A 12,760-nucleotide genomic window follows, 5' to 3' on the forward strand; every position below is an offset into this window, starting at 1 on the left:
AAGGAAAACGTAGACAAGATCTGAAAATGACGTAGATAAGAAGTTGAAAGGAAATGGTAAGAAGTCGCGAAGTTTGGAGGCGCGTAGTGAAGGAACCCGAAGCTCACTTTGAGCTGTAGTGCCAGTTGGTAAGATAAAGTAATATTGCATCTTACATGTATTATACGAGACATTTTGAAATCTGTTACTTGAAATATTTGAATTAAGTATAAATTCACTATGTTCATATTATTATTGTAGGTTCGAATCTCGCTGGAAATAAAAAGTCAGAGCATGACGAAATGCATTTCTCTGGCTTGAATCAGAAAAATCAAGTTCCTTCCAGAACATTCCAGCAGCTGAGGAAGATGCAGCTGTCTGAGGATGATCGTGCTCTAATGAATAAGTTCAAGGCTCAAGGTATGTGAAAAACTTGTGATTTTAATTTTGCTGCAAATATTTCCTTACGGTTATTATGAACTAAAATAAAGCCTAAAGGTGTGATCAAAGCTCAAGATATTATGTCACATGGACAGTGTTAGGGGTTGGTACTTTTCTACTTTATAGTTACGCTGAAAAATAACGAGAAGTTGTAAAATGGAAACATATTAGCTGATGGAAATAGTTGCATTTTTATCTGCGTAATATATTGTAAGCCTAGATAATATGAACATGTCATATATCTTTATTATCACGTTGTACCATGCTAAAAAATTCAATGTGTGAAGTTGCACCCACTATCATTATTCGAATTTACGAATTATCTTCATAAATAAATGGAAATTTATAAGCTAATTGTTACAATAATTATGCAATAAATAAGAGTTCTTGTCAATAAAAGTAATGAATTTTAAGTATTACTTTTTCTTTTAGAATAATAATGTATATTGATTTTTCCAAGGATTTTTTTTTTATTCTTGACACCATTAGAACAAACTGTGACGTGGTTGAACGAGGAATTGTCTATAATTTCAGAGTGCCTGAAGTATACTATTAAATCTAGTTGAATATATTAGTATTTTTTTCTATAATGTAAAAGTACGATATATTTTTGGGTACTTCTAATTAATTTTTAGTAAATCCAGGTTAAATCAAGAAATTAGTACTTAATTTCTATTACTTCTAGCTTTCTTATTAATAGTAAGGCGCGAAGTCCGTATATGTACACTGGATCTCTGAACTAGAGGTATATGTAAGCTTTCCGTTAATTCAAATTTTTCCAGATCGTACTGCTTCTGATTTCTCTATACTTATGGGTTTCTTATGGATACAAATTTGTAACCTTGCCACTAGATGAAGGAATATAGTTTCTCCAGGATCACAACCTTTATATGCATATATATATATATATATATAAATAAAGTGTTTGAAACTACCATTACAAAGATTAATGCTTCAATGTTAGTTCTCTTGCAGTGGCGGCGATTGTACGTTAAAAGTAGGGGTCAAGACATGACCTGAATATTTGTATATCAATCTTAGTTTCCCTGGTTGTTTCTAACCCTTTGACTAAAGGTTGTATAACTAATAGGATATTATCATTTTTGGTTAAAATACCATATATCGTATTTCATATTTTATTAAGTAAATTGACAGGAGCAACGCAAGTAGGTACTAGCATTGTATTCTGAAATAACGAAAGTGTAAGGAGAGCTTTGATTTCTTGCTCATGAACATCCTAAAATACTGGAAAATTGTGTGATCAGATTATTTAATAACAAATTACAAACAAATAAATAGAAAGAATAATATTAATCATAGTAATGAATAATGAGGCTTGTTTTGTAGAAGTTATATTGAAACTGGGAATTAATGAACAACTTACATTTTTAATTCCACACATGCTATTAAATGTATATTCTTGCTCTTAGGAAATGAAAGACAGTAAATACTACAAGCATATGCTACGACATTTAAAGAAATATTTGCTTTTGCAGTTTCCCAAAACACGTTCTTTGCCATTAGGTTCAGTTTTCACTTTCTTGGAACACATCAAAACATAACACTTATAAACATTCCACACTCAATCCTAAAACCTAGAATTATGTTGATTTCACTAAATCTAATTGTGTATACACTCGTACACCCCCTAGAAACACCACTGCAAAACAATGGAAAAGGTAGTTGTTTCTTATCACTTTTTTTTTTTTTTAATCAATATTCCTTACTATTAGGAAGAAGACATTTTAGGAACTGTTAATTTTTGTGCAATTAAAAAATAACTTTTCTTGTTTTGCGAAATATTCTCTCAATTAGTTTCAAAGCGGCTGACTAACATATCGAGTCATTGTAAGAAAAAACGAAAGTACGCTAGATTTATTGCCCTCCAATAGGTTAATTTTTGGGTTATTTTCCGTGGCAATTAAAACTCAATTCCTCTCGCTTTCTCAACTCCACGGGAAGAAACCAATACGTACTCACGCAACGGCAAATATTATATGGCATCATTTTTTTTCTATGAATCAGTAACACACACACAAAAACTTTATATTTCCAAATGAAACTATATGCCTTATGGGTTACTTCAAAACCGTGGAGGATAAGGGAAACTGCCCCCCCCCCCCAATCGACGCCCATATTCTCTTGCATATACTACATATTACGTCAAAGTGAATATAAAAAAATATATATATATTCATTGGCTGGGATTACAGATTAAAAATTATATTTAAGTTTTATTTCTAAAATAAGTATGATCTTAAATGATGTATATTTTCATGTTGGAAATACCAAAAAGTAAATATGCATTTGAACAAGGAATGATGCTATTATTTTAATTACAGACAACAGTAATTTTAAGATAAGTTCAAAATAGAGAAAATACTGCCACTTCGCCCCGGAAAAAAAAAAAAAAAAACTTCTGTTGCCGAATGTTAAGATAGTCACTTCGAAGATTGTTAGCCTCCTAACTGACCTAAATCTACATTGCAAAATAAATTTTACCTCCTAGTACAAATCTGTAGTATAGCATATTGTATAAGTGTCGTTGTGCTAACTGCTAAATATAAGCTCTGTAAAATAATTTGCAGAAGAGAATGGAAAACTTTAAGCCTGTTTCTCACTTTTAAATTATTGATGGTTAGACCACTATTGCACCCAGGTCCACAATTCATTTAAGCATGCAGTATGTATATTTATAGTTTTTCTCAGTGAATGTTAAACATATAGTTTTTATCATTCCACTCTGGTCCTAGTTTCAGAAGAATCTAATTTACAAGAGGAGGATAATCTTCGTTACAGAGGAGGACATATTCCATCCAGAGTGTTCCGTATTTTGGACGAGAGTGGTACAGCATATCTCAATATATTATAATCTTATTTCCTACTATTTGCCTTTTAATCACGGGTGCTTCTTCAGTTTCAGAAGGCTGACAGTGGTGGAGGTGTTAAGTGAAAATATTTATCGCTATCAATGGCGGTGATAAGGGATCCTGCTGACTCCGCGGTGCGGGAAGACTGTATCTGAAATAAGAGGATCTAGAGAAGTATGTTCTATATAAATGTGAAATCACACTTGGAAAATCACTATTTTTGATTCTGCAGATGATCAGCTATCACCGCCACTGATTGCTATGAAGATTTTTTTTTTTTAAATTTATATGCTTTCTCCTTTCATTTCTCATAAGGTACTCAAAGAAGCTTTGGTGATAACTAACATCAATGCATAATATATTACTAATTTACAAGCTAAAGGATCATGTGATTCAGTAGCAGAGTACTCATTTCTGGTTGATGTGTTCAAGTCCCAACAACGAATTCTGTATTAGATAAGCATCACATACATTGTTTCTTTCCTTTTCTTCTTCTTTTTCTTTTTAAGAAAACGGTTAAGTACAAATTAAGATTTCATTTTAGTAATGAAATAAATCTTTAAAAATGACTTTTGGCAAATTAGTACCTTTTAAAATTAATACAGTTTCTAAATTTATACTGAGTACAGTTTAAGTTAAAGAAATTAATTGAAAAAGTAAGTTACGTAGCATTCTTGTTTCACAGTGGTAAGGCGTCTCTATTCTCTGATGTAGCCATCTAGCTATCTGAGTTTCTTCTTCTTAGTTGTATTAAAATGATTGGGTTGATATCGGATAAGTACAAACCAAAGATGTCAGTAATAAAAGAATCTTGCTAAGTAAAACAAAGATTATTATTTTTGGAACCTTGCATGAAAATAGATTCCAAACAAAGTTAGGCTTCCACGAAGACTTCTATCATTTCATTTGCTGCGAAATTGCAAACATTTCAAAAAATTAACAGTTTTTTGAATTGGAACCAGAAGACAAGATTGCCAATACTGTCATTTAAAAAAAAAATTCTTTTACATATCTTCACAGCAGCTTTGAATGGACAGTGTTTAAATAATTTAAATATTCATTTGGCCTTGAAAATATGTTGGGCGTAAGAGTTAATGCCTTGTTACAAAATGAAAAAGAAAAAGCTTTTTCAGTATTTCTAATCGGAAATGAAATGCTTTCTTACCTTCTCCGATTTGTTTCTGCATTTTATTGATATGCACAGGATACAGAAGTATGTAATATTATTTTTATATTATAAAATTGTTAAAAAGCTACTTCATCTGAACGTAGGTTTGAAGGATTTGAATATTACAATTCTACTAACAGTATTTCTAATCGGAAATGAAATGCTTTCTTACCTTCTCCGATTTGTTTCTGCATTTTATTGATATGCACAGGATACAGAAGTATGTAATATTATTTTTATATTATAAAATTGTTAAAAAGCTACTTCATCTGAACGTAGGTTTGAAGGATTTGAATATTACAATTCTACTAACAGATGGCATCTCAAGGAAGATGCTGTGATTCTCTCCGTAGTACTCAAATATATAGACTTTTACTAGACTAAACGTACTTGTTTACATTTTTCATCGAAGAGAAACTCTGACTATATTGACTTGAGATATAACGTAGACACTGTTCCTATATATATCTTTCCAAAGAAATATTTTTAAAGTAGAGAAAGGAAAGGAAAAAAACTTATTGCTTTACAATGTATTTAGAATGTCTGTTTTAATCCTGAAAGTGGAATACTTCAACCGTACCTTGTTAGTTACCACTGCTGCTGTATTACTTTTACGATGATCACTTTATTTGAGGTGCTAAAAATAGAGATCGCAGGAATTTGACATAAAATGAGATCACAATCTAAACAAACAAACAAACAAAAAAGTAATGCTAATTGTAAGTAGTATGTGTAAGTGCATAATTTGTATTAATACTTTCTGTAAGTTTAGAAACAAAAATTTGCTTCTATACACTTCAAGAATCATTCTAAGATTAAGTTCTTTGGCTCCTTCACTGTAGTTGACGAAGACAGTTTCTTACATACTGAGTCTGATCCACGTTATCGTGGGGCTGCGATCCCGTCAAGGGCATTCCGAATGCTCCAGAACATGACGGATAGTGGAGATGAGGGAGATGGTGAGATTTGTATTAGTTGTGACGTGAATCGTGAAAGATTTTTCTGTGTTGCAGTTCTGTTATTAACGAATATCAGGAAAACTAAATAAATTTTAACCAAACATAGATGATATTGTTATAGAGTAACTTGACTAACACACCATTTTGTAGGAAAATGCAATAGGAGAGCTTAGATTCATGGCTTTTTTTGTCTGTAGTTGCAAATATGGAAGTGTTTTGGTTGTCCTTGTGCTAAACTTGAGCAACAATTGAGCTAACCAATAGGAATGAGGAGTATAGTATGAATTTGAAACGTGAAGGAAATCCCGAAGTTGGAATGGAAAATAAATAAATTGTCAGAGAACGTTACAACACATTAGCACATACATACTGAAAAGGTACACTATAAGAGCCTTTACTAAAACTAAAGCTCAACACAAAATGAAGATAATTTTAAAACAATATTCATGAAAACACCATTTCGGTTACTGTACTAAAGACCAACACTACAAGGATTTGAACTTGTTGTTAATTTGCATAATGTTTCAGAAACAAATGATAAAAGTTTAGTTGTTATTAATTTTAGTTGTTGATTAATAATAATAATAATAATAATAATAATAATAATAATAATAATAATAATAATAATAATAAACTTTCGAATCATCTAGGAACAATATCTAGTTTCGAGAACTCACATTTCACAATTTTTGCACAGTTTAAAGCATTCATATTTAAATAACATGTATACGAAATTTCTGTAAAGATACATCTGTTCCTGTTTGCCATACTGGCATTGAAAAACCGGTAAAACAGTATCTGAAAATTTTGACAGAACCTTTTCATGGTTCTGTCCTAATTCGTTAATATTAAAAAGATCCACAATAGGTTAGAATACACGAACTACGTTTCTTCGTTGGCTATTGTAGGAGGTAAGTAAGAGAGAAAGAGACCTCCTCGAAAAAATAGTGCTCTTTTTTATTATTGGTGGAGGGCATCTTAGAGGGTGAAGGATTATATCATATATATGTAACACGTCCTAATTGCTTCACTACTGAAACAAATATTTGATTCACTAATATTATGAAGTTTTAATACTTTAACACGAATGATTGTCCTTGAACTGTATTAACTGTCATTATTGGCTTAAGCGGTTGCGATAAAATAATTTGCATGTTAGAAATATTTAAAATAATAATTTTGACATACTATCATGTACGTATGTACGTAGTGTAGTTCATGTAATTTGTTGTACATTTAGAGAGCAATGTATCTGGAAAATGTTTTATAAGATTACGTGTAAAGGTATGATAATATAGGTACGTTTAATATAGCAAATAAATTAAGTAACCCAGGGTATAGAATATGTACTGGAGCTAAATAACGTATAATAGTGTTAATTTAGCAGTGGGAAAACAAAATAGGTTCATTTCTTTCGAAGATAGGAAATGCATATACAAATATATAAAATTAATGTAGATACTTGAATATGAGTAGATATAAACTGTGGAATCAATGGAGAAGGCCTATTTTGGTGCTTATGCCCCTCACAGATTTCGTTGGATTGACTTTAAACTTGGCAAGCACTGCTGTTTTATTTTTTATACCTATCGGCGATCTGCCACACCATTTCTTACCGTGTTTTTAAAGAGAACAGTTTTCTAACTGCACTTCGATTTATTAATCTCCCTCGGAAAGATCTCCTTTTGAACTCTTCTGTCACTTTCGCCTGAGTCATGAAAGATCAGTTTCGCATTTTGTGGTCGTTTCTCAATGCATCAGATGCGATTATAACAACAACAACAAAAATGCTTCTATTGATTTCAGATTGTGAACCATTATCTGATAAAACGAAGTGATAGAATTAACGCAAGAATAAGGAAACAAGTCAACTCGAGACATTAGTCAGTGTCTACTTTAAGCTTAATCAATTTGTATGTGAAATGTTAGTGCACGATTTTTCTTTTTTTTTTAAAAAGCTATTTGTAAACCAGGTAGGTCAAACTGATTATCCTGGCCACATGTGTAATTCAATAGCATATAGTCTGAGAAATCTCAAAATGAGATTTTGACAGAGGCAAGAACGTATGTGAAAGTGTTTTTCGTTGTCTTTTGTTGAAATTGAGCAACAATTGAACTAACCCATAGAGATAAGGAACTACGAATTTGAAACATGAACCAAGTTCCGAAGTGGGAATGGAAAATACTAAATTACCACACATATTGGAAAGGTAGATTATAAGAACTTTCGCTTACGTCCCAAAAGATCAAAGAGGTGGTTGGTTTTACTGTTTTGCACATATACAAGTAAAACCAGTCAATACATGATCAAATAAAGAATATACAGATGGTTGTCAAAATAATGGAACACTAACAAAATTCAACTTACTAACAAGGCGTTCGATCACATTTAGCTCGTAGTACAGCGTATTTGTCTTGCAGTTAAGGGTTATAACACGTGAATCGTCCAGAGGAATAGTAGACCATTCTTCAGGCAGTGCATCACTCAGTTGATTCCCAGGAAATCAACTCTAAATCTGAGCATACACTTTCAGTCATGTTCAAGTCTGGAGATTGAGCGGGCTTGGATGAAATCTTGTTTTTAAAACCACACCTGAGCACGTTTGGCTCTGTGTATTGGCTCATTGTCATCTTGGAACACTGCGTGATTGCTTGAGAACATCTGTACCGTAGGATGGACCTTGTTGCCTAAAATGTACACATAGTCATTGGCAGTAATGCATTCTTTGAAAATAATAATAATAATAATTATAACAGGACCAACAGAATACAATGAAACTGGCCCACAGCATCACAGAGGCGCTGCCGTGTTTCACTGTGGATAAGTAGACAGTCCGGAGCAGAATTCCTTTTGGGCCTCTGCCATACACAAACCTGCTGTTGCTGGAAACAAGGAGAAAGATGAGTCATCCAACCACCAATTATCTGCAGTCTATGTTGTATGTTCTTGATACAATCATTTTCGCGCTGCTGTGTTGACGGCAGTGATCAAAGGTTTTGAGATCGCAATCCAAACGCAAATTTTGAGGTTATGTCCCGTTCTTGCTGGGCTATCATTCAAGAAACAGGATGTTCTAGGTGTTGATTTAAGTTCTGCAGTCAGTTGTGTCGAATTAGCTTTACGATTCTTTGTAATAATGCTCTTCAATGTTCTATTATGCTTCTCACCTGCACTTGGTTTCTGTCCACTATCCCTTTGTCTAATGATGACTTTCCATAATTTGTTTGTCAACCTCTTTAAACACTTGTCCTAGATACATCCAACACTTTGACAGCCTTGGAGACACTTGCTCCACCTACCCACACACCCACAATTTGCCCTCTGAAAATCAGAAAGGTTTCCCATCTTGCACCACCAACCAGGGATGCACAAGGCTATTTTTAGGGCACAGATTGCGCTCATCAGAATATTTGGAGGGACAGTTCTTCGTTGAAAATAGTAAATCAAACTGGAGAATGGTAAATTTGGGAGTGAGAAAGTTACATTTGGGAGCAGAGTGGTAAATTTGGGGTTTGGTCCAAAGTCCTTAGTGAGTGGGCACGCCTGCCACCAACGGAGTGTATTTCAAACACTAAATCCATACATCACCTCGCGTACTACCATCACCGAATACAGCACTAACACACAAGACAGTAACAGTGCACGAATGATCAACATCTTATTGTCCAACAAAGAATGTGTAGCAATACATGGATATTTCCATCATTTTGATAAAACCATCTTTAAAAATATATATAATATGATAAAAAAGATGTTTTACCATACGACGTCACAAGTGTAATATGTAAACAGGACAGTATTTGTGCAAGTAGAGATGAAAATTTGTAATGCTCTCGGAAACTTATTGCAATTTAGCCACGCTTCATAAAATTCCTCTCAATGCCTACATTTCATAACATTTTCACTAGTGAATTGTGGCAGTAGAAACCGTTGAAGAGGATACCCCCCAACATCTCTTCTCCATTAGCAAATATGAATATCATTTCATTATGTAGAATAATTGAACGACATATCTTTCGAGCTTTCCTGTTAGAAAACAATTAGCTTCACGGTAAAGAGGAACAAGAAAAACACTTGCTAAGAACATTAAGGAATGTTCGGTTAGAAACCAGTAGAAAACATGAACAAAACATGATTTTCACATGCAAACGTACAATCTGGCCTATATCGTAGAATTGTTATTGATATTGAATAAAATAACTTACTACCAAATCATACAAAGAATGAATCCTTGTTAGAAAAGTATAAGAAAAAAATATTGCATTTTTTTACATAGTTACTGTAAATATATGGTAGGAAATATTTAGATTTTGTAGCGTAGTAATTAGTACATAATATGTAGTAATTGCAATATATACTAGAGTATGTTGTAGCTGTAATATGGTCTTAGATATGTATAAATCTAATTAAGTAGTAATGTCCATACCTATGATCAAAAGGCGTAATAATAGGTTTTCAATTTTCAAACAATGTTACTGAGAATGTATAGAACACGATCATCTTCATTTAGATTATTAACGAATTGTTTTAGATTACCAATATATTTAAATATACACGTGTATTTTTTGTTTATGTGTATTGTATATTTTATAACTTAATTTCTCCTTATTCTATATGTTTTATAATAATACAAATTTGAGTATCACTACATTTAGTTAGCAAATATTCGTTAAAATTCATTTGTGTTCTAAATAGTGAAGCTGTAGTATACGCGTACATTTTAAAGATATTTGCCTAAAACTTTTTAAAAATTTTTTTTTCAGTTCCAAGAGGTACGCCCGTTCGCGGCCCACAGCAACGCGCACCTAATCAAACACCAGGAGTTGCTTCGGGTAAGAGAAGAACTTAGTCATTGTTAATTTTAGTATTGTTTAATTGATAACATAGTGTTTTAACCACAGCCGTGTTCAACGTTAAATTGTTCAAAGCATTTGCCTTTTTGTTCATTTTTTTGGGAGTAATATTCACTATATTAAAGCTTGCATTGATAAATTATTATTAATATTATGTCTGTTGAAGCTCTTAAAATCATTAAATTCTCGAGGTTGTGAATATGTGTTACAATTAATTTTGAACTTTAAGTTCCCCACATTTGTTTCCCTCACTCCTACAGATATGTTGACAGGGTTTACACCGACCTAGAACCTGGAAAAGTCAGGGAATTCAGCTTACTCAATAATAATAATAATAATAATAATAATAATAATAATAATAATAATAATAAAATCGGGGAATTTCATGCAGAGCTGAAACACCCCTGGAAAAGTCAGGGAATTTTAAGTACGGATTATTTACTTCTCAGAACCCGTATCTGTTTGCGCCCTACCCTGCTATTTCATAGGAGGTATTTTACAAAATGAATTAGTTCGTTTTACAAACTTTCCCTTCCTACACTCCCATTGTCGGTTTTTAATAGGTTATATGTAAAATGTATACCTGGAAATATATAAACCACGCCATGGAAAATCTGAAAATGTCAGAATTTGTGCTCGCCAAGTGAGGGAGAACCTTGATTAGCAGAAATCAATTACCTCAATGTGTGTGCTTTTGAAAACATCTATACATATCAAAGCTTAAGAAAAATATTCATATCATTAGTCATCGATGCTCAGCTTGTAAGAATAATCTACTTTTACCATTCATTTTTGATGACTGTAGATCTATTATTTTATTACTTCTGATATTTCAGCAAAAAGCAAGTGGATAAACTGACTGCTGTAAATTTTCGTACCCGGTTTTTAACCTAGATTTTCTTAGGATGCCTCGGTTTCTAAAATAAGTTTTCTTAGGGTGTCTCGGTTTTTAACACACATTTGCTTAGGATGTCACGGTTTTTAAGATACATTTCCTTAGGGTGTTCCGGTTTTTAATCTAAAAATCTGAGAGACTTACTTATAGGTAAATTTGATAGTTTTATCTATATTACTTGGAAGTAATATCTATAGATTATTGTAGTTCTAAGCTTACTTGTTAGGCGTTCGATTTATTTTATAGATTGTAGTTACACATTTATTTACAGAACATACAGAGTACTCTCACATAAATCTTGTTTTGTTATAATGGATAATGATGCTATGTTGAAAGGATATCTATTGTCATAACGTAGTGACGTTTCGGTTATTTTATGAATAGTTGTAACTACATTTTTTTTAAAAATTAAAACTATCTGTATGAGGAAAATATATTCAAAAATGAAATGAAATCTTTGAGTTTTACGTCCTACGGTTATGCCGCTTAGGCTAAAGGAGACGAAAATATATTCAAAACTGTAAACAATATTAGAAAGACATTCACGAGATTTCATGTCATTTCTATTGTTAATTCATAAAATATTGAAAATGTGTTTTCTTTTCTTTGAAAATTTTATTTATTAAGCTTTTATATCATTGTTAAATATCTAGATAACTGAGATTTGTGCTGATTCGTAGTCAAGTGACTAATGCATGTGTTTTCTGTGCACTGCGTCCCGGCTCTGATTCTCGGGTAGGTGCACAAAGCGAGCCTCAATAAAAGCAATAGTATTAGACCTTACTTTAAATAGTAGGCAGTAGCGTACGTAGGAATTTAATTCGGGAGGGGTCCAAACTCAATATGAGGGTATTTTATAATTTAATTCCTAAAATTGCCCCTAAAAGTAGGCTAAATTTACACAAGTCGAAATTTCGGGGGGGGGGGGGGGTCCGGACTCCCAGGACCCACCCCCTGCGTACGCCGTTGATAGTAGGTATGGTCCTGCTTCATATAACCTAGATTCTGTAAAAAAATGTTGAAACTTCATTTAAGTAAATCAGTATATCCGAATAAGTATCTATTTTCCATACTTTATAATATGGCAGTTAAATCTAACGTCTGCTACTTTTTCTACTTAAGAACCTCAAAACCAGCCATACGTTCATCCTTCAGAGCAACAAGTGCCTGAACCTAAGAAGTATACTGGAGGAGCCATCCCATCTCGCTCATTCAGAATGCTTCAGGCAATGACTGCACCTGAAAACTGTGGTAAGTTTTTCTTTTTTAAATTAATTTGTCTGCTTTGAGTTTATTTTTCAATTTGTAAGTTTAAAAACCTAAAATTTGTTAAAGATTTCTTTCCCTTCTCTCTATTTAGATACATGTGTGTATATATACACAATTAAAACGAATTTATACTTGGAATAATTATTTTCAAATGAACGTAATATACATGTTGTTAATAATTGTGGCACAATAAACACTGGACTGTGAATACATGCATAGATGAACGATATACGAAATTCGGTAATGTTTATTATTGAAATGTAGATGTCTCTGAATAAACTACTGACCTTTCTTTTTTTCCTTTTTCGATATATGAGCTTAATGT

At 32.5% G+C, this 12,760-nt stretch overlaps 1 protein-coding gene across 1 annotated transcript in view; it reads left to right on the forward strand.

Annotated features, from left to right (window-relative positions):
- Positions 1-12,760, forward strand: part of LOC145678654 (uncharacterized) — a 354,696-nt gene that overhangs the window by 326,801 nt on the left and 15,135 nt on the right. The window contains exons 7-11 of the mRNA XM_081749032.1: positions 241-399; positions 3,174-3,266; positions 5,301-5,417; positions 10,182-10,250; positions 12,289-12,417. Of these exons, the coding sequence (XP_081605158.1) occupies positions 241-399; positions 3,174-3,266; positions 5,301-5,417; positions 10,182-10,250; positions 12,289-12,417 (567 nt within the window). The remainder of the gene's footprint in view (positions 1-240; positions 400-3,173; positions 3,267-5,300; positions 5,418-10,181; positions 10,251-12,288; positions 12,418-12,760) is intronic.

Source organism: Thermobia domestica, chromosome 1 (genome assembly GCF_964235325.1).
Source record: "Thermobia domestica chromosome 1, izTheDome1.hap1.1, whole genome shotgun sequence".
NCBI lineage: Eukaryota > Metazoa > Arthropoda > Insecta > Zygentoma > Lepismatidae > Thermobia > Thermobia domestica.